At 50.8% G+C, this 22,150-nt stretch overlaps 1 protein-coding gene across 1 annotated transcript in view; it reads right to left on the minus strand.

The window, feature by feature from the left end:
- Window positions 1-425: 425 nt before the first annotated feature.
- The window catches only part of Tll2 (tolloid like 2), a 108,003-nt gene continuing 86,278 nt past the window's right edge, over window positions 426-22,150 (minus strand). Inside the window, exons 11-21 of the mRNA XM_055591659.1 lie at window positions 20,193-20,309; window positions 19,183-19,328; window positions 18,001-18,196; window positions 12,997-13,122; window positions 12,228-12,388; window positions 11,176-11,356; window positions 8,950-9,075; window positions 7,596-7,723; window positions 4,521-4,734; window positions 2,161-2,411; window positions 426-560 (exon numbers count right to left, since the gene is read on the minus strand). Coding sequence (XP_055447634.1) covers window positions 426-560; window positions 2,161-2,411; window positions 4,521-4,734; window positions 7,596-7,723; window positions 8,950-9,075; window positions 11,176-11,356; window positions 12,228-12,388; window positions 12,997-13,122; window positions 18,001-18,196; window positions 19,183-19,328; window positions 20,193-20,309 — 1,781 coding nt within the window. The remainder of the gene's footprint in view (window positions 561-2,160; window positions 2,412-4,520; window positions 4,735-7,595; window positions 7,724-8,949; window positions 9,076-11,175; window positions 11,357-12,227; window positions 12,389-12,996; window positions 13,123-18,000; window positions 18,197-19,182; window positions 19,329-20,192; window positions 20,310-22,150) is intronic.

Raw genomic sequence — 22,150 nt, forward strand, 5'->3', positions numbered from 1 at the left:
AGCTGTGTAAAGACTGTCAGCCACACCTGTGAGGAACAGCTTAGCCTCTGCCGGGCTTTTATCCTCAATGCCCAGTGCTGGCAGTAGGCAGCCCAGTCACCTATGGAAGCCAGTCCAGGGTTGAGAAAGAAGCAGCCTTTTGTCCCATAGGAGCAAAGGCAGGAGAACAAGCGTGAAGGAGCTCAGCTTGTTTGGTCACTAACTTCAAACCTTGACCTCCTTTAGAAGCTGCAACTGATGCTGCTCAGCCAGAACCAACAGAATACCCTTTTTCCTCCTGATGGCCAAAGGTCTGATGTACTTTCATCCAGATACATAGTTTTGAGGATGTAGTTTGAGTTTTTGTTGTGGAGTAAAATGCTGTACACTGCTCATTCACAAGTGTTTAAAACATCCCTAGTTTCTGCCTCTCCAGAACCGTGGTGCTATTTCCTCATGTGCAAGGCATCCTGGAACTTGGTACTGGTGTACTGCGCGTGAAAGCCTTTCTTGCTGATGGTGTCATCCGCGTGGAACCGAATCATCAGCGAGTCCCCTGCAGAGTAGATTTCCTCTAGGGGCTGAGGAAAAAGAAAAAAGGAAAGCAGGATTTTAGGTTAGTTGGTTACGGTTGGAATTTAGAGGGGGGTATGCCAAGATGGTGCCTAAGGATGGCCATGGCTGCCATGAGGTCACCAGAAGCTCTGGTGGACATTCAAACGGGCTTTTTCTCAAAGGAAGACTCCCCAGGGCCCTGCTTTTGTGCACGTGGCACATGCAGCAGTTAGCACATGTCAGGGCACAGGTGAGACACTGCTGCCCACAGCCAGATCTCCTCTAACACAGGTACCGGCTCCACTTCACACACAAGGAACCTAAGAGTCAAATTCACAAAGGTCAGCAAGACCCACACTCCCAGGCTCTCTGATGGGGAAATTTGTTCCATGGATCTGCTCTGTGATTTTCAACATCGAGATGTGTCTGCCAGGAAACCTGGAATGAAGACCACTGTTCAGGTCTGTGTTCTGTCCTGACCAACAAGCGGGTGAAGCTGCTACATTTGTCTACAGGCTTCTGCCAGGTGGTCCACAAGGTGGGAGCCAATGCCACTTGCCTGCCAGATCCCGGGGATGCCAAATGGGGCCTCCCACTAATTATGAGCTCTAAGGAGCTTCTCTCCATGGACTCCTTGGCTTCAGAAAAGTTACCAAAGACGGTGCATCAGGAAGTCTCATTTGATTGTTCCTTCTTTGGGGGAGGGCGAGGAGAGTCAGAAGGATAACCATTCAATGACACGAATACCAGCTGAATGTCTGTTTTGTGACAGAAGCAGTGGTGATTCCAAAATGATTTCCGTAAGCGCAAGCAATAGGAAAGAAGCATGAGCGATCAGCAAAGACAATGCCTGAAGCCTAGGGCAGATGGCGAGTAGTGCGGTGCAGCTGGGGAGTAGCCAGGACTGCATGTTCACTAGTTCCTACACACTCACCGAGCACAGACTATGTCCACCCTGAGTCAGGTGCTGAGGGCTCAGTGAGCCCAAGAAGTGTGCAATAAAAAGTAATGTAACGGCCTTGAATATAAGCATTGTGTTTATACCAAGAAGTCTCTGTAATCTTCAAAGACACTCGGTTTTGCTTAGGATCAGAATTGTTAATAAGCCAGGTGGCTTTGACACATGCTTTTAATCCCAGCACTTGAGAGGCAGAGGCAGGTGGATCTCTGTGAGTTCAAGGCTAGCCTGGTCTACAGAGTGAGTTCCAGGACAGCCAGGGTGACAGAGAAAAACCCTGTCTCAGAAAAAAAAAAATTGTAAATATAGTGAATACACACACACACACACACACACACACACACACACGCACAAACACACATATATATACACAAGCATAGTGAATTAATAAAGCCCAAAGGCCAAATAAAATTTAGTAGGAAGACTTTCTTCAAAAACAGGGGCAAAGTGCAAAAGGATAAAGTGCTTTTCCACAGTTGATAATGTCCCTGGTGTGGCTGGAAGGCCCCTGGCTGCCTCCCAACCCGTCTCTGGGGAATCCCCTTTCCTCTCTGCCCCACTCAAATGGGCTCCTTGGCTGTGGCTCATAGTGGTGGATGAGCTAGCACATCAGCTCAGGTGCGACTTCTCATGCGTCAGGAGGTAGCCGGGACATCCCTCAGACTCACCCCTGAGCCACAGAAGCGGCCAAGCCTGGGTGCCGAGCTGTCGTAGCCATCATAGGCCTCCATGTAGTCATAGCCGCAGTCGGCCTCCTCCTCGACTTCAAAGGTCCGGAATATCAGCTCCACGCCATAGCCATCCTCGGCCACTATCACCCAGTCGCAGCGGGCCTGGCTCGGGTAGTTGTTGTCCCCAAACTGGGCATGAGAATAGAGCTCTTTGGTCTGTACTTCAGCCTTCAGCCTGCCTCCGCACTCTGCAGCAGAGAGAGAACAAAGGCTCACTCTCTCCCAGAGCGCAGACATCAGCCCACCTGCTTCCCATCAGCTTCTCTACCATCCTGGTGCCTTGCAGGACGGGATAGGCAATCTCACCACGTATCCAAACTTGCCCTTACATCCCCAAGAACGCTGCTGAAAAAAACCAGCTGCCGCTCTCTATCCCCACCAAGGGAGAAAAGGAGCCAAAAAATAGATTGCCTGATGTACCTTGGAGGTACTAGAAGCAGGCAGGGCTCCCGCCAGCTCCAGGCTAGACTGTAATTTGTGGTTCTGCCAGCAGAGGGCAACAAAAGCATAGCAGAACTGCAGCTGAGCCCAGCAGCTCAGAAACTTCCCTCTCTACTGGAAGGGACTACAATGTGGGTTTGGGAGCCGGTTGGGGTGGGGAGGTAGGGGTAGGGTGCGGAGGTGGGTAATGGGTGGAGGAGTTGGGGAAACACAGAGCTACGCCTATTATGGACTGCGCGGACTATTTTAGCTCTTAGCTTCCCATCAGCAGGGTTGTTCCCCAGGGTGGGCCTGGCCCTGTCCAACTCAGTCATCATTCCCATCTTTACTACGGCTACAGTCTCTTCATGCCTGACCTTTCGACTCCGGAGAGTGAGCACAGAGAGGGCAGTATATACCCCCTTCCCCGGCTGCTGCGCCACCGCCACACCGCCCGTGACCTCACTCTGTAACTGGATTCAACCATTGGCAACACTCACAGGTCGGAGGGAAGTCAAGCACCCGCACCCAATAGCCCCTGCCTATTCTTCCGCTTGCCCTCTGGGCTGGGGTGACTGCAGCCCTGTGGTTCTCAAACCCCGTCCTGTCCCTTAAGCTGTCCCCATACTCTACAAGACCTGCTATAAATAGTCCCTCTATTAAATTTTGCAAATACTTCCCAAGCAATCCGCAACTCCTGACGGGTACCTGACCTACCCAGGGCACCTATATTCTATTTTACTTTATTCTATGTGTGTGGGTGTTTAGTCTGTGTGATATGTGTGCTTACAATGTCTGTGGAGGCCAGAAGAGAGTATCGAATCCCCAAAACTGGAGTTCAGGCAGTTGTAGGTTACCTGTGTGGGTGCTGGGAATCGAACACAGGTCCTGTGCAAGAGCAGACAGGGCTCTTAAGTACTGAGCCATCTTCCCGACCCAGATCAACCATATTCTGCTTTGTATACAGGGACAGGAAGGCAAAGTCACTCAGGGTGGCCTTAGCCTCCTGTGGAGGAAGCCTAGAGCCTTAAGCAGCTAGAGAGGGTCTCATGAAGTGTGGGGCACCTGGCTCAGCAGGGAAGGCTAAAGTGTTGGTTCATGGGGACTGCCATTCTGTTTACACAGAACCCTGTTTTCTGGCTCTGACTGAAGGAGGTGGGGCGAGACTGGGGAAGGGGACCATTAAAGAGCCACAGTGGGAAAGGAGCTGTTCAAAAGAATGGCAGTGTCCCCCGATCATGACCTCTGGCTCAGTGAGACCGACAAAGGCCAGCAGGTTCTTGGGCAGCCTCTGGTTCTGCTGCAGTTAAATGCCAGGATCAAAGGGCTTCCGTTCCCCCACAGGGCTTAGACCAAAATGGCAGAGCAGAGTCCACATCCTTATTGGCCTTCTTATATTTAACAGTGTAGATTTTCTTCCAAAGGACCCGGCAGAACTACTGACATTTAGAGTGCCAGGAAAAAAAAAAAAAAAAAAAAAAAAAGACAAGGAAAGGCAACATTTTTCCAGAAGTGGCCCCTCGAGAGTACAATGGCTGCTCTCCACCATTCAGTTCTCAGACCTTTGCACTCCACAGGCCAGCAAAATGACAAGCACGTTTTAAAAGGGAGACACGGAGGAAGGAAAGAGGACGAAGTGGGGGGGGGGAGAGGACACAGCCCTGACAAAGCACTGCCCACATCCAATTTCGTCAATTAAAGCATCAAGAGAGAGCAGCCCTTCAGCCTGCGGCAGCTGCTGGTGGTTCCGGTGCTTCATTTAACAGGGACGCTTGAGCCGCTGCTCCCCTCCCCCTGCCCTGGCAGACCACAGAAGGTGGTCTTTCAGCAGCTATGTGCCTGTGAGGTGCTCAGCCTGAGGCCAGCAAGCCCCGCACCTGTGCTGTGGACAGCCTGGAAGCCTTTTCTCTGCACCGAGGCATCTGAGTAAAACCTGAGGAACAGGCTGCTGCCTGTAGCCACCACAGGATCCGGCTTCTTGCTGCCACAGAAGCGGCCGAGGATCGGGGCCAAACCGTCCGTCCCGTCATACAGTTCCAGGTGGTCATAGGCGCATTCCTGGTGCTGTTCAATCTCAAACTCATTGAACGTCTAGGGGTGGGAGAGCAGAAAGTGAGGCTGGGATCTGGCATTGAGAAGGGCCGGGGAGGGGAGGGGCACACAGGACCTGGAGGTATCTGTCCACCAGTTTTGCAGGTGTGCCCACCATTGCCACAACGATAGAAGTCCAGTCCCAGGGCCAGGCTGCCAGCTGCCCAATCTACTTCTTCCCACCCTTCCCTCAATGCTGGGAGCCTGTTAGGACTGAACGCTCACCCACACGGGCAATTGTGTTACAGGCTTTACGAAAGGCCCCTCTCTCAATCCTTGAGAACCTGTCTCGTGTGCAATCTCTGCAAGAAGGTATCAGAGGGCACGAGCAGCGTCCTCACTGCCAGGGCTGGTCTGTAACCCGGGCCCTGCAGCTTCAGAGATGTCGCTGTTAGCCTGTGCCCACTACTCCGTACTTGAAATTCCAGTGGCTCTGAGCAGGGCCATGCTGTTCGGCCATCATTCTCAAGGTGGCTGACTCTTACTGGGTATTTCCATTCCGATAAATTATGGAAATTTTCTCACTTAAATTCTAATGAAGTTATCTAGGCCCCTGCACATATGTGGCTGATGGGTGGCTTGGTCTTCATATGGGGTGCCTGGTGGGGGGGGGGGGTTCTAACATGGACTCTATCGCCTGCCTGACTCAATCCTGATGTGACTTGATGTGCTGGGGAGGGTTGATACAGGGGGAAGGAGGACTCCCCTTTTCCGGGGGGGGGGGGAAGGAGAGGGAAAGGGGAAGGAGAGGAAAGGGGGACAGGGAGGAGAGGAGGGAGGGGCCATCCTTGGAATGTAAAGTAAATAAACTGAAATAAAAAATTGTAAAAAGAATGAAATCGATGCAGTGATGGAAATGTGATAATTGCTGCATCTGTTCCTTTTTTAATTATTTGATCATGAATAAAAAGTTTGATATTAGCATCAAAGAAAAATATTTAAAAATTCTAGGGGCTAGAGAGATGGCTCAGAGGTTAAGAGCACTGGCTGCTCTTCCAGAGCTCCTGAGTTCAATTTCCAACAACCACATGGTAGCTCACAACCATCTATAATGAAATTTGGTGCCCTCTTCTGGCATGCAGGTCTGCGTGCAGACAGAACACTGTATACATAATAAATAATACATCTTTAAAAAATTCTAATCAAGTTGTGGAGATCTACTATTATCCCAAGTGAGCAGAAGGAGAAACTGAGTCATAAAGACACTAATTGGCTTGCTTAAATCTGTTCATCTGAAGTAAGAACTGAACATGACCCAGAGCCAGCTTGCTCCAGGCCATGCTATTAACTACAACCAGATCCTGCTGCTTTCTTTCTTCCTGTTCCTCCATCAAGGACATCCCTGGTTGTTGGTCTGGGGTGCTGGACAGTTCCAGGCCGTATACGGTTTATTGAGTGCTTAGTAGATGACTGAGTGGCTGATGACCTGCCTGTGATGATACTGTGAACAGAGAGTGTTAAGTGAAGGCTTGGACCAAAGGACAGATTGGGAAGGGGGACACTAGTTGTGTGTTTGGGGGGGGGGGAGAGTATCACACTCTGCAGTAACAAAAGGCAGAGTTCAGTCAACATACCCACCAACCATTTTCCAAGGAAATGTCTTTTCAGACTAACACTTGTGTGCAGACACCTGAGAGAGAGGCTTCCCACTCTGCAGGTTGGAAGTCCCACCCCCAGAGAACACGGTTCTTCATGGTCATCAGTGCATCTTTCTGGCATCTTTCTGGCAGATGGCAGTCTAGGGCAGAGCTGGCCTTTTACAGGAACTCACCCTCATCCATATTCCACACTTCTCTGAGGGACTCAGGGCAGAAGAAAGCAGTTTCTGCGTAAGCATCACATGTTACGCATAGGAGGTGCCCAAGGAACAAGCCCCTGTGTTCTTGGGTCCCTTCTGTACCCATGATGCCTTGGGAGCCCATTAATCTATCCTTGTACAGCAGGAAACACCCTGGCACTATCATCTACAAATCACCCTGGGTCTCTCTCTGTTCTCTTCCTTCCTCCCTGCATTTTTAATCTGTCTTTCATAACGTCCATTTTGATCATTTCAACAGTATGAGGGTGTGTGTGACTGTGCATCTGTGTTCCTGTGTGTGTGTTTGTGAGTGTGTGTGTGTATGTGTGTATCAGATTCTCTGACTGCCAGTTGCTTCAAACTCCATATACTACAAGTCAGGGGCAGGGAGCTAAGACATGGGGGTCAGAGAACAGACTCAGTTTTGTTTGTTTGTTTGTTTGTTTGTTGTAAATAATGAAATGTGCTGTGTAAGACCACATATCAGATATACAGATGAGACTTTAAATTATTTGCAAGGCAACTGTTGCTTTTTTTTTTTAACTGAAGGACATGTTAGTATCCTGGTCCTATTGTTAAATGAAAACGCTGTAGATCACAGAGGAGTATGAATAATTGTATTCTATGTGAATGATTTGAGTAAGAAAAAAAAAGTACATGTTTTCTCATGTGTGGGAAACTTCTGAAGAGATTCACAAATTTCTGGAGTGGGAATGGGGAAACTGAGGAATTGTGGCCTTACCTCTCAACCTTCTGTGTAAATTAAGGCTATTGTGTTTGTTTTTCTTCTTAGAGGGTAAAACTTTCTGTAAGAGACCAGCTCTGGACACAGCAATGCAGACCTGTGTGGTGGCCTCCATCTCACGAGCGCTGCTGGAAGTAGTGCTATTACAGAGCTCTGAGCACGTTCCCTTCCTTTACCCAGCAGCCCCCACTGCAAGAGTCACAGAATCTCCCCATTTCCCAACGGCCAAACTGAGACCTAGACATGGAGCAGGGACTGGGACTCATGTCTGCCTAACGCCAAAGTCTATGCGCTTAACAAACTAATGAGGCAACTCACAATTTTCACCCTGTGGCCCGCAGTTGATGAAATGTTCCAGGTACATTCCTTCCGGCTGGGGTATTTGTCAGGCCAGTTGGGGCTCATCAGGGTCCCCTCTGCACTGCTGATCTTGTACACACAGCCAGCTGGAGGTCAGAAGGGGACACACACACACAGAGGGGTCAACCCATTCAACTAGGGCATCACAGGGGAGTCTCAAGGTCAGCCAGCCTGGATCTGGTGCGACCTGTGTTGACTTTGTTTGAACTGGCTCAGGAGGAGAGACAGTTCCGTCACTGTGACTATTCACACGCAGGTCGGCAATGGAAGCATGGTAGAGTTAGTACCTGTTAGAGCACAAGCCCTGGGGTCAGCTGGAGTTCAGTGAGAGTTTGGTTCCACAACTTATGGCATTCAGACTTCTCATGTCCTCACATGTAAAAGGGGTGCCAGGCTCATGCATGTGGGTTCATGTCACATGTAAAAGGCCTGGAGGGTGGCACCATGGTGAATGTTAACAGATCCCTGTGAGGTCACCATGCCTTCCCTCCATCAGTCTCATGTCCGTGGGATACCTGCTTTGGCCAGGTCACGTATTTTTAGCCAGGAGTGGCACCACGGCTTCCTTGGTGACTGGCATTTCGAGTTTGTCTCCCTCTGTGGTAAGTGGTTTGCATGCATGTCCTCTCACTTAGTCTCTCCCATCTCCAAATAAGAAAGCCGAAGGAGGCGTGTAGTCTTCACCCCTTCCCCCATCCTCTAACTCTTTCACTGGACCCGGGACCAGGCAAGACCTGAAGCTATGCTTATCACAGACACACAAACTCCCTTCACTGGCCAAGGGCAGGCTTCCTCCACAACAGCTGCACAGGCAAAGCCACCTGGCTCTGAAGGCCCCTCAGCAGAGCATGGAGAAGGGAACAAACAAAATTCCTCTTATGTCACTTTCAGCGCTACGTCACTGTTTTGACAAACTCATAGGCCTGACCTGTACTGATACCTAGCATGTGCCAGACGCTTCCGAGATGGGCTTTAACCCTTTGAGAACCCTTAGGAAAGGGGCATGTTCACCTGGCTTGTCACAGAAGAGGAAACTGAAGCTCGGAGTGTTTAAGTATTCCCTAGCTTGCACAGCTAGGGAATGGTGGAGCCACCATTTGGATCTAGGCATATTGATGCTGGGGCCTCCTGAAGAGACGGGCTGTCCCCTGAGAGGGCCACCAGAGTGAAGATTGAGACAGAGATCTCATGGCGTTCTGCAGATGGCGGCTCCCCATGCTGCCTCCCACCCATCTCTCCCTCGCCCACTCACACACCTAGAGAAGCAGGTACAGCCCAGACGGTGCCCCCCACCGCAGCCCCACAGCGCTACCTTCTTTGCAGTCGTGTCCGTTCTCATGCAGCCGGTACCCGTTCCTGCACCTGCACAGGTAGCTCCCGAATGTGTTGACACACTCCTGCTGGCAGCCGCCATTGTCTTTGGCACACTCGTCCTTGTCTGCTGAGAGCAACAGACTCTCCTGAGAAGAGCTGCCAGCTTGCCCCTGTCCCTTGTGGCTCAGAACCTGCTCAAAGTTGGCTTCCTCCGAGGAGCCTCCCAGATCATGTTCCCTTAAAGGGGTGGCAAGTCACAGAGGGAGCATCTTTGCTGGGATTTGTGGGGCACTCATTGGTCTCTTTGGGGTTCTCTGTGTTCCTAAAGCACTTTTATGTACGGAACATATGTTCTTGTCCTGCTTGCCACCCAAACCAAGTTGCTCCCTGAAGGACAGGCTCACATGAGCAGCAACAGCAGCAATATTGAAAATGACCAACATAGGCTGGTATTTACCTCAGAATGGGTCCCTGGTGCCTCTGATGTGATACTGATATCTAAGTTAATTCCCACTCAAGCTTAGAGGAGCACATAGGTACCCCCATTTCCATGCACAGGGACAGGCTGAGGCAGCTCAGATCCCCAGTCATTCGGCCAGAGGTATGTTACGACCTGGAGGTCTGGACACACGCTGTCCCCGGTGTGTGGAGAGGGAAGCGTGTAGGCCAGTAGCCACATGGTGGGTGCTGACCACGTCACTTCAGCAGAGATGGACTGCAATTGTCTCAGGGCTCCTGGGGACGCTGGAGGGGAAAACGAACGGGAATCGGGGAGCCCTTGGGGGAGGGTCGGCTGCTGCATGACCTCCGGTGTTGGCTCTAATCCTGTGGTTCCTGAGGCTCTAGCTGGTGTGGACATTTTCGTGGCCACCTTCCTTCTGCAGTAGGTGGGGTTCACTCCACCCTACCCCTGCTTTTACCACGCTTTTATAACTGTGCCTCAGTGATTATTGGGGTCACCCTTCCCTCACTACTCCATTGCCACTATGGCTGTGGTGCCCCAGAACAGTTCCCATTGTAGCTTCATTCTTGTATTTCATGGGGACACCCAAGACCCTGAGCAGAACTCTCAGGTGCAAACTGACTGTCGCAGCCCAGTCAGGCCTCTCCTCTCCCTCCTCCCTTCCCAAGTCCTCCTGTTGACACGAGTCTGACACTCCCTCAGATCTAGCGTTTCTGTCCCTGGGTTCTATGTGTAAGCATGAAACTGTACCCCCTCATTAGGGCCTTGCAAACCCTCCTCTGAGGAGATTCTTAACCCCCTAAGCTCCATTCTGCTTGCCCTGGTTTGATCACATGGCATTCGTAGTTCCCCTGGTCAGAACCTACACAGACGTTACCTCTGTCTCACTGGGTCCCGCACTTCAGCCATTCGTGGCTCATTACGGCCAAGCCTGCTTGACCTTGCCCTCCTGTGGCCTCCCCAGATGGGCATGGTTCCTGCCACTCTGGTCTTAGTCTTTGTGAACACTGAGCCCTCCCCCGCCCCCGACCCCGGAATCCAAGCTCATGACATCCCCTATTCTGCAGACTTTGATCGCTTTCTTCCTAGTCATATTATCTCACCTCAGCCCTTCAGATCTGGCCCAGATCTCATGTGTCAGTCAGGCAGAGAGCCTTTCCCCGCTGCCTCAGGGCCCTTTTCCTCCAACTACCAGCCTGTGGCAAGCCTGACCTAAGCTGGGACCTGGCAGGATGTTTTCTTTCTGGCCTCCCCAGTCAGGGTGAAGCTTCTGCACTGCTGGATGCCATCCAGGCAACCTCTGAGCCCAGTTCTGTGTTGTGCCCATAACACAAACCAGAACTTGCCCAGTGAGAGACCGTGTGGCCCAAAAGTCAGAGACAGAACTCTGAGTGCCTGTAAAACCAACAAACCATAGGCCCACTTCAGTGCTGAGCACTAACATAGAGATCCAAACACCCTCTTGAACTGTCCATATACTGGTGGCATGTGACCAATAGGACCAGCATGCTTTGTGGTGTCCTTGAATTCTAATTTCTGGCTCATAGAATGCAAGAGAGTAAAATTCTTTGTTTTAAGCCACGCTCGGTGACAATTTGGGTCGACAATTGGGTGACAATCGACCCAGCCGATAAACTGGGTCACCAGTATAAAAACCACTGTCAGGGTGGAAGAGGAAGAGGAAGTTGGAGAAGGCATAGAGAGGATGCAGGAACCCGGGGTCCAGGAGCCTTCGGGCCTCTGCAGGCCCGCCCCACCTGCCTGAGAAGAAGTGGGCCCTGAAGCCTCGCTTGGAGACCGTGTTGTCAGACTTGAACTCCACACGCATGTTGTTGCTCTGCGATGTGATGACCTCAGGGGTCTCGGAGCCACAGAACTTCCCATGAAGCTTGGCGTCAGGGGACAGGCCGCTGCGCACCTCTACGAAGTCATACTTACAGACCTGTGAGGGAACATGGACCAGGGCAGTGTCTTGGGGCACTGGTGTCACCCCTCCCTCTGTACCCTCCTGCCACCATAGCTGTGGTGTCCTAAAATTCTTTTCAGCTTCACCCTTGTATCTATCTCATGGGACTAAGACTAAGACTCCATCCAGAGCTGTTAAGAGTGTAAGCCAACAGCCACAGCCCATACAGTACGGGCCTCTCCTTCCTTCCTAAGTCCTCCTGCTGACACTCTTGGGTTCTCACCAGAGTCCTTATCCTTGAACTACACCCTTCCCTGTGGCCAAACGGGCTCAGCCAGTCTTGGAGCTGAGTCCTATGGCCTGTAACTATGCTGGTGAGCGCTAGAGGGTGAGAGGGACTTTGGCTTTCCAGCAGAGGCTCTGTGAGATACCATTGCCTGGCAGCAAAATGGAGGATCCCTACTAAACCCAGGTGTAGACATGGGATATTCCTGTCATCATTCTGGCTGTGGGCTACTTCATAGCTCTCTTCTGACTTGATTATCCATAGCCACTTCCAAGAGAAAGGAAGGGGCTGTTTCTAGTGTCCTTATTTGCTGTTATCCCTCAGCTGGCCACCCCAGATCCATACCTGGAGTTTACACCTGCCCTGACTGATCTACACACAACCCCTATGCCCTTCACTCTTGACCCCATCCTCCTTGGACACAGTGAGGAGGACATGCAGCTAAAGTGACTCGATGAAGCATGTCCCCTTTTCCACAACCCCCAATTCTGCCTAGTCAGCACCCCAGGTCTTCACCCAAGGTAGTTCCACCAAGGCTACCTAGAGACTCACCTAGCTCAGAGTCATTTCTCAATGCAGCCAGTACCCCATCAGCTAATCCGTTATAGGGCAGAGACTTACGTCATTGCCTTCCAGCTCAAATGCCTCGAACTGCAGGGAGATGCGGTAGTTCTCGGGGGCCAGCACCTGCCAGACACAATTCTTGTTGGTGGGGTACTCCTTCGGCCAGCCGGGGCTGGTGATGCTGCCGTTCAGCTTGGTAATGAATCCGCCACAGGCCACTGCATGGAGGGAAACAGACTTTAGATCCATCTGTCTTTGGTTCCAAGTGACTACAATTTCCCCCCAAGCACCAGGAAGACCTGTCCTTCAGTAATTGTGAACAAGTTAGACATGGGTGGTTTCCACTGAGGCTTTGGAGAAACAAGTTGGGGACATGTCTACTTCTTTTAAAGTGATGATAGCACCTTTGACCTGTCACACACTAGCACAGCTGGGGCCCCACAGGTCTTAGACCCAAGGAGAGTTAGAGATGTGTGCATCAAGCTACTCACTGTGCCTGGCTTGTCTGATAGGCGAGCTGAACCCACGCCATGTGGGAAAGAGGCTATCAGCTGAGTCACGCCAGGGTGCCCATAATTCCTTGTGTTTTTGCCATGACAACCATACGAATTTCACACACTCACAGTAGGCCACAAACTGCAGCCTCTGTCTCCTGGCGTCATGGCGTCAAGGGTGGCTAGAATCTGTTATGTTTGTGACTGTCCCCACTTGTTTCTGCCTCGGAAAAGTAGGCGGCTCTTCTGTACATTGTCATTCCACAGTCAGCCACCTACCACTCTTTGTCCCCACTTCTCCTAAAACTTGTCTCCCTTTCCCTGCCACCAACCTTCACATGTCTTCTTGTCGGAAGCCAGCTCGTAGCCAGGGTCACAGGCGCATGTGTAGCTGCCAAGTGTGTTTATACAGCGTTGCTCACACCCACCATGGTCTGGCCAGGAGCACTCATCCACCTCTGTGGGGAGGGAAGGTCATGGAGATAAACTGTCACCAAGATGCACGCATGGTCCATTTCCTCCCTTCCATTTCCTAGGGCTCTAGGTACATGCCTCCATGACAGGAGCTACTCCTGCCTCCTGAGAACTCCCATGTCTGCACTTAACAGTCATCCGCAGCTACAGATGCGATCCTGGTCTCCTAAAGAGGAGATTCTAGTTATCCAGAATAGAAAGGGCCAGGCCTGGGAAACCCAATTATGCAAGGTGCCCATCAGTGTACATGAGTGGTTTTATAAATCTCACCAGGTTCCGCATTAGGAACCCCATCATTTTAATGCCTGGAATTAGGGTTCTCCACCATAAGTACAGAACTTCTTAGAGACATTCAGTAAAGGATGATAATGGAGGAATACATTTCTAGATGAAGATGTACAAGTATTCTAGACAGAACCAGAAGTCCGCTATGAAGCATTTTTATAGACATTCTTACAAAGTTTCAGAAGACACCAGCTCTCGGGTTAGCCACTGCTCCTGGGGAAAACTGTTGGGTAGGCAGGAAGGAGGCTTGGGGATGGGTAGCCTGAGGGATTCAGCACAAACAGGTGTCCAGTGGTGTGCTAGGGCATTAAACAACAGTGAGCAAGGATGCTATGATCTCTGACCATAGAGAGAACACAGGAGTCGCTGGAGAATCCCCAGCTGATGTTAGCTAACAAGCCACTGAAATAAAGAAAATCTTTAGCAGTGACCATCTCCAAGAAGAGTATTAGAAATAAAAGAGAAATCGAGTCGCCAGGCTATGGAACATCTATCCATGGAAGACAGCACACAAGGTGTGCTCTGACTGTGCCAGGGGAGTCTAATGAAGGCACCACCCGATATCATTTAAAATACAAAGTGGGCGGGGCGTGAAGGAGAGTGCAGATCTGTGGCACCAAGGACAGTAGGGGCAGAGAAAGCATGGTGTTGGCCAAATCTTGACAGAATCAATGGCACAATGAAATGAAAGAAATCAAAATGGCTAAGAATTGGGAACAACCTGGAAACGTAAACACCTAGTCTCACTACCATGGGCAAGACCCTTTAATAATATCCTCGAAGGATGGCTTCTCAGATCTTTGCCTACTACCTCTGATTCCTCGAAACTCCCCGACCCATCGGTCCTGAAAAACTGCAACTCTGTCTACTATCTTTCCCCTCTCTGCTGCCTTCTTCCAGCTCAGATGAACCTACCCTTTGCCCATTTTTTTTTGGGGGGGGTCTGTCCTTATCAGCCCAATTGCCCTTCCCCAGTGAGAAGATAATTTGTCAGTACCACAGAGTTCCACTCAGTGGCTGGTATACAGAATAACAGATTATCAGGTGTTTTTTGGCCCAACAATGACTGAAATGGGTTGACCATTGTGTGCCAAGAGCTGCTGCAGGCACGGAGGCGAAGCCGTTTATGGCCATTAACAAAGGTAGTATTAAGCATGTTGAAATAGTGTTCAAGTAACTGTTTTCTCATTTCATTGTGTTGAAATACGCAAAGCGCTTTTCTTAGACATCTGCCAGAGATTTTGGAAAGAGGGAAATACACAGGATAATATGGAGCAGAAGAAAGAGGCTAGGCTCCCAGCGAGCCTGGTCAGGCTGGACCAACCGATATGAGTCGATCACGTGGACTTGGATGCCAGTTGTCTAGCTTCTCTGAGCCTTCCTCTTCTTTAAAATGACTTGAATGGCCTTGGCTTTTGTAGTGACTGAAAATTATGCTGTGAAGGACTGGTGCATAGCCAGTGTGCAGGGTGGACACTTCAGACAACTCATGCAGTTTCTGAAGCTCCAGCAGTTTGAAAGATGAGGAGGAGGAGAAAGGAAGGAGGAAGAAGCCTGGGCCCACCCACATCAGGCAGAGGTACAGTGGGCAGAAGGAGAGGAGATGGGCCAAGGCAGATGAAGGGAAGAGCTTCAGGGAGGGGCCAGTGAAGAAGGAATGGATGGACAGGAGGGGTGCAGCAGGTTCAAGTAGCTGACCAGAGAGCAGAGGAAACTCAGGAAAGATTCCATGAGAAAGGACAAAGATAAATAAAGACCCAAGGTGAGGAAAGCAGAGGCCTGATGCTAGGAGCTGTAGTGGTTGTGGGCAGGGCACAGAGGTAAGAAAGAGGGATCACAGTTTCTCAACATAGCTGTTGCCAGGTGAAGGGAGAGAAGCTAGTGGAATGAACTTAGAGCAAAGAAAACACCATGCACGCAGAGACAAAGGGATAATATGTTAGCCAGGGAGATGGAGAAGAGCCGCACGGGCAGCGGGCTGTTACTCTCTGCCACACTGCACCAGCATGGGTGAGTGGCAGGCAAGGGGGCACCGTTCTTGCCAGGGGCTGGCTGGCTTCACGGCCTTCACAGGGCCACAGGGCCAAGTCCACTGGCTCGTGCTCACTGCACACAGGGTACACCTTCTAAGGAGATCTGGGAGTGTGCAGGTAGAGTGAGCTGGGACCAGAGCTGAGCTGGCTGGGTACAGCCAGAGCTCTGGCTTCTTTTCACCCTCTAGGTACACAGGAAAAGAAGGGGCTCAATAATGAGACCAAGACAAGGTCTTAAAGTCATTCCAGAGAGAGTTAAGGAAAGGGAAGTTGGAGCTCACCCCAGGACTTTGAAGAAATGCCTTGAAGAAAGCCTACACCACCACCCTACATCCCCTATGGTCCCTTTGCCCTGGAATGATAGTACGCAGGGATTCAAGATGGATTTCACACCCCTTGTGTAGGGGTGTGGGACCAGCCAAGCCTTGAATGCCACCATACACTCTTGAAATAAGCAGAAGTGTAAGGCTCTGCCTGCTGCCTAGCCAATTGGCTCTTAGAGGGGCTGCCATCTGGCACCAGATCAGTGCTGAGGCCAGCTGGCACCCCGGCCACTTTGATGGGCCAGCTGGGCCCCAGGCAAAGGCTGTTGCCAACTGGCATCAAGGCACAAGGTTCTCTGGCTCACCCCAGCTCTGCCACAGGCTTTGTGGTTTTATTTCCAGGTCCTCCCCACCCCCAACCTGGGGCAAAGACACAGGAGCCAGACACTGCTCTGGGGCATCCTGCTGTGGCCTGGCATCCTACTGTGGCCTTGCTGCTCAGAGGAAGCCAAGTGTTAAGATTTTCACTGTCTCTTGCTCTTCTCTGTAGGCCACAGAAGGGAAGAACAATATCCTATATCTCACTTGGATCTCAACAGCTTACAAAGCATCTCCAAGCCATCATTTTATTGGAGCTTCACAGCTCAGCAGATTTTCTTCATTCTGTTCTACAAGGAGAAACTGAGGCTTTGGGAAGGAAATGAGGCTGCCCAGCAGGGTGGTATGTCTTCAAGTCAGCTCTCCTGACAGTCAGCCCTTTGTGGAGAACCCAGCAGAAGGCATCTAAGAAGAGGCAAGGCCGAGGGTAGTGGCTCACATCTGTTATCTGAGCACACGGAAGCTGAGGCATGGGAATGGCCATGAGTCCCAGTGAGTGACAGGCCAGCCTGGGTTACAGTATAATGCCCTCTATCAAAAGCTAAAATAATAAACTGAAAAGGAGGCACAAGGAAGATGGGGATGGAGGGAAGGAATTACAATTTTTGTTTATCACAGCCAGGAGACAGAGGAGAGGAAGAAGGGAGGAAACGGTCTCCCAGGTGTGGGTATGCGTGGCTGGACCGAGTGGTGCCATAATGAAAAAGGAGCTGCAAGGACCCCCTATCCCTGTCAAGAGCTTGTGGCGTGCTCCTGCGCACCCAGCCACAGTGCACCAGGCCCAGGAAATACTCCTGTGTCTTTCTTGGGGGTGATGGGCATCCTTTGGGGGTCCTGACGCCCTTTCAGAGAAACCACGGGAGCCCTTTCTTATGCTGGATCACCTTTTATGGTCTGGGTGTGGTTCCAGCAAGGAGATTTTGTTCCCTTTACTGTCCTCCCACCTCATGCTCTCTTGGGGACCAGCATGGAGGGTGGGAAACAAGGTCTCTGAAGTGGAAGGCCTGGGTTGCTTCTCAGGCTAACAACAAGGAATGTTAGTCAAGACTGTGGAGGGCCTGGGGTCCATGGTCAGACAGGATTTTCATCTTTCTTCTGTCACTCATCTCCAAGGCCTTTCTTCGAAGTGATCGATATAACGCAAGCCTAACTGAAGGGTTATCACAGAAACAAAATGCTCTCAGATGAAGCAAGTGTCTCCCGCAGGTCCTGGAACACAGTGACCTCTCAGTTACTGAGGCTGCTGTGCGTGTGCTGTTATTAACTCGGGCCTTCACAAAGCGTAATCTGACCTGGTAAAAACACTAGGCCTTGGGGGTTGGGTTCACTGAGTAAAGTGTTTGCTGTGCACGTGTGAGGACCTGAGTTCAGATCCCCTGCTCCCACATAAATGCCAGGGGTGCATGGCAGCCTGCTTGTAATTCCAGCAGCAGAAGGCAGAAGGAGGGCTAAAGAGATGGCTCAGAAGTTAAAAATGCAGAAGGATCCCTGAAGCAACCTGACCAGCAAGGCTAGCCGAAATGAGAGGCCCTGCTTCAATGCATAAGGTAGAAAGTGTTTGAGAAAGCCTCCTAAGGTTAGCCTCAGGCCTTCACATGTACATGAACACACATACAGACTTACATGCACTCACACTCACATGAACATGCTCTCTCTCTCTTCAAGAATAAAACTAACTCTCATTTTCCCCGAATAGAATAATTTCCTCGTAGAAGCCAGGTGGAGCCTGTTCCTCGTGGGCGTGAACCCCACAGGTTCCCAGCAGCAGCTCTGAACGAGCAGCCTCAGCCCTGCAGGGGCCTTGCTTGCTGCCAAGGCCTCCTATGGGTCTGGGGATTTTTACACTGGGGGAAGCAATATTTCTCCCCATGAATGAACACAGGATCAAACCGCTAAGCCATACCCTTGAAGAAGTTGGCTGCGAAGCCCGCTTTATTGATGGAACCGTCGGACACGAACTTCACCCACAGCCGGTTGGCACTGGATTTCACAGCCTCTGGCTTCTCGTAGCCACAGAAGTGGCCAATGAGCGCGCTCTCCTCTGTGGGGCCATCTCGGATTTCCAGGTAGTCGTATGCACAGCTGTCATGCCTTTCAATCTAAAGAGAAAGACAGAGGCCATAGGGATGATACTGGCTGGCTTGGCGTTAAGGTTTTCAGCTCAGAATTAAAACCCAAATCACTCTCAAATCCAACTAGGCTGAGTTCATACTTGTCCAAGCTGTCTCTGTCACAAAAATCAAGATCAACCAAGCTGAAGAGGGCTTAAGAGAGACAAGGAAGGTGGACTTGAAATAAACTTTTAGCTTCCTGTTTTTACCCAAAAGTAAGACCTCGTCTCTTTTTTGATGTGGTGTGTGTGTCTATGTCTGTGTCCCTGTGCCTATGTGTATATGTGTCTGTGTGTCTCTCTGTGTGTCTGTGTGGTTTTTTTTTGTGTGTGTGTGTGTCTGTGTCTCTCTGTCGGTATGTGTGTGTAGTGTGTCTGTGTGTTTGTGTGTCTCTCTGTGTTTCTCCCTGTATGTATGTGTGTGTCTGTCTCTGTGTGTCTCCCTGTGTGTATGTGTGATGTGTGTGTGTGTGCGTGTGTGGTGTCTGTGGAGGGGGGCAGAGGTAAACACTTGGGGTATTGCTCCTCAGAAGACACCTCCTTTGTTTTTTGAGACAGGCTTTCTCACTAGCCTGGAGCACACCAGTTAGTTCGGCTAGGCTGGCTGCCTGCAAGCCCAGGGATCTGCCAGAATTGCCTCCCAGCTGGGCTACAAGACACACCATCACCTGTGGCTTTTTAAAATGGGTCTTTGGGATCAAACTCAGGCCCTCATGCTGGCAGGACAAGAAATCAGCTCACTGAATGAGCCATCTCCTCAGACCCCACCCCACTCCTTTCTGTTTGCTTTTTAGTTTCGACAAGGTCTTAGTATGTGGTCCAGTCTGGCCTGAAACTCACTCTCCACCCGCCTCAGCCTCCTGAGTGCTGGGATTACACATCTTTGTAGAGCTGTAAGAGACCATCCTTCCAAAGCAGAACCATCCTGTTCAAAGACATCAGAACACACTCTGGAAACCATCCCAGACAGCTCACCTCAAAGGACTGGAAGATAAGTCCCACGTGAAATCCATCTGCCACTGTGATCCTCCACACACATTCCTTGGAAGGTCTGTAGTCGTCAGGGTAGTTGGGAGATTGAATCTGGCCTGCATCTTTGGTAATGTCTCCCCCACACATGGCTTTAGAGAGAACACAAGGAAAAGAGGGTCCCCATCACACCTTCCAAACGCCGGTGAGAGGCTACATCTTGCCACTAGGTGGAGCCAAGAGCCAGCGTTTCCATCTGGGTCTAACAAAACTGGCTTTGGGAATGGCACACATGGGTTTCATGTAGTACCCTCCCTGTACACCAGAACCATGTAGGGGACCATCCAACGGTGGGAGCCTGGCCACACCCTTAGAGTCTTACTCGGTGGGCTTGGAGAGGTGGCGCTGCAGAGAACGTGTGTGCGTGCCCACGCTCAGACACACCTGTTCGCATGTAGACACGTTCACTTTTCCTTTCACAAAATAAAATTCTGAATTCACCAAATTTTTGATGATTCAAGGCAAAGGTGGGGGCTTTGATGCTTTTCTAGTTCTGTGTTGTTTGTTGTTGTTGTTTTTGTTTTGTTGTTGTTTGAGATGGGAGAGTTAAAACACACAGAAGCAGGCCTGGGTGCTCTCAGACCTTATTACACATGAAAAGGGACCTGCAGGCAGTACAAGGTTTTCTTTTCACTGATGAATCAAGAACCCAGAGAGGTCAGGTCCTCGAGCTCACACAGGTGGTCAGAGGCCTCTGCCATTATTATAAGACTATATACCCTGAGGCCTTTCATACTCCAGTTGGCATGAGAGAAGAGCTCACTAGGTTAGAGCTCAGCACACCTGGCCTTTGCCTCCCAAATGTGACAGAGGCAGTGTGCAGTGCTCAGCTTGGACCCTGTGATAAGAACTTGACCCTCTAGCAAGCTGCCCCAGATACCTGGAAAGGAAGCAGGCTGCGTAAGGACGCATGTTTGTCCCTGGCCCTTTGCACGGCTGCTTTATTAAGAACAAACCTTCATATACTGCAAAGAAGCCCTTGCCCAGGATGCTGCTGCTGCTACGGAATTCCACCCAGAGTCGGCTGTCTGAAGAGATGAGGGACTCAGGGACCTTATCACCACAAAACCTCCCTGGAAAGGGAAAAGACAGTCAGGACTCTGTTGACATGGAGCTCACCACACCACAGCCTCAAGGGAAGACAGGAAGTAAGCAATGACCTTCAAAGTTACAGCTGATCCTGCAGGACGCCCAGGGCTGAAGAGGGGCTCAAGAGTGGCACATCTGTGCTCCCGTGAAGGACAAATCCAGGTTCCAGGTAACCAAAATGCAGGGCAGAGGCCAGGTACCGTCCCCTGCCGCATGGGTCCTGTAGTGGCCCCAGGGGTAGGGAGACGGTGCTGAGATATTGATGCTTTTTTTCTGTGCTGCTTCTGAAGACAACACATGCTTTCCCTTGGGGCATTCTGCTACCCTGGCCTCAGGAAATAGAGCCAGAGACCAAGAAACCAAGGCTTCTTTGCATTTGCACTGCTGGAGGCGTGGGGCTGAAGAAGAGTGGATTTCCAAGCCTGCTGGCTCAGAGAAACCCAGAGAAGATGGAGGGGGAGAGACTAGGATGAAGAACTTTGGAGGGACACCACGGAGCCCCTGAAGGACTGATTTCTCGATCCCTTCCTCCAAGCTAAGACTATGGCCAGCACAGGATGACAAGGACCACAGGGAGATTTCAGGATCTGGAAGAACAGAAAATTGACTGGGCCTCCAGGCTTGCCCTGACCTTTGCCCACAGCACAGCCGTGAAAAGTTCCCCATACCAAGCCTGATGTGACACAGCAGTGTCACAGGCTCCCGAGCAGGTATGGAGGCTCCTTTCCCACAGTCCACAGGCCGTGGGGAGCCATAGACTGTCTCCCAAGCTTTGAGGAAGCTCTGGACTTGGGTGTCGCCTAAGCTGCCTCCGCTTGAGGCAGAAGTACTGCCCAAGCCCCAGGTCTCACCTTGTAGCCTAGGCTGCCACTGACATCACTAAGTAGCCCAGGCTGGACTCAGACTTGCTGGATCCTCCTGCCTCCACCTCTTAGGTGCTGGAATTATAACTATGTGCCAATGTGATAAGCTCTCAATTAAAACAAACAAACAAACTTAGGCACTTTAACCATAAGTACCATGTAAAGCCCCGAACAAGGCTCTGGACACTATAATTATGCTGTATTTTCCTAAGAGAAGTGGAAAGGCATAAGGCTGGGGAAGAATCCATGCCAGGGTGGGCCTTTCCAGGTGGTCGGCTCTGGTTTCCATTCTTTGAGGAAAAACAGGGTGGAGGGCTGCCAGGCGCCTGCGTCCTCCTGGCTCTGGCTGTCTCTAGCCATTTGGATTTGGTGCTCTTCATTGTCAGTCAACTAAAAATTTTGCAAAGACTTTGGCAAGGGAAAATACATTATAGAAGGGCCAGGGAAATGGCTCAGTTGGTGAAACGCTTGCCGTTGTAAGCATAAGGATTTGAATTTGGGCCCCAGAAGTGATACAAGAAATCTGGGTATGGTGGCGTGTGCTCACAATTCTAACACTGGCTGGCCAGCCTAAAGGCGGGTGGTCTCTGAGGACTGGCACCCAGTGTGGTCCTACCTCCATACCCATACATGCTCCTGCACATACACGGTCACCCCCCCCCCACACACACACGCAAGCAAGCATGCCCATACACCCATACACTCAAAGGAAAAAAAACATTAGAGGCAATGGCATCTGTGGAATGGCCAATTACGGTGACCAGTTTCTAGCAAACCACAGGTAAACATGAAGGAGCACCACTGTTTAGCATGAAGAGTACTGAGCCGTCTGACTACGCCAACCCTAAGCAGGACTCCTTCACCTGGCCCGGGTTTCCAATCTGTGTCTCCTTTTAAAACCCCAGCTGCCACAGCTAATGGGGACTGCTTTCAAATGAGAAGGGAGAGGTCTGCGTTCCTAT

This window comes from Psammomys obesus, unplaced genomic scaffold (assembly GCF_907164565.1).
Source record: "Psammomys obesus unplaced genomic scaffold, mPsaObe1.curated_primary_1811, whole genome shotgun sequence".
NCBI classification, from domain to species: Eukaryota; Metazoa; Chordata; class Mammalia; order Rodentia; family Muridae; genus Psammomys; species Psammomys obesus.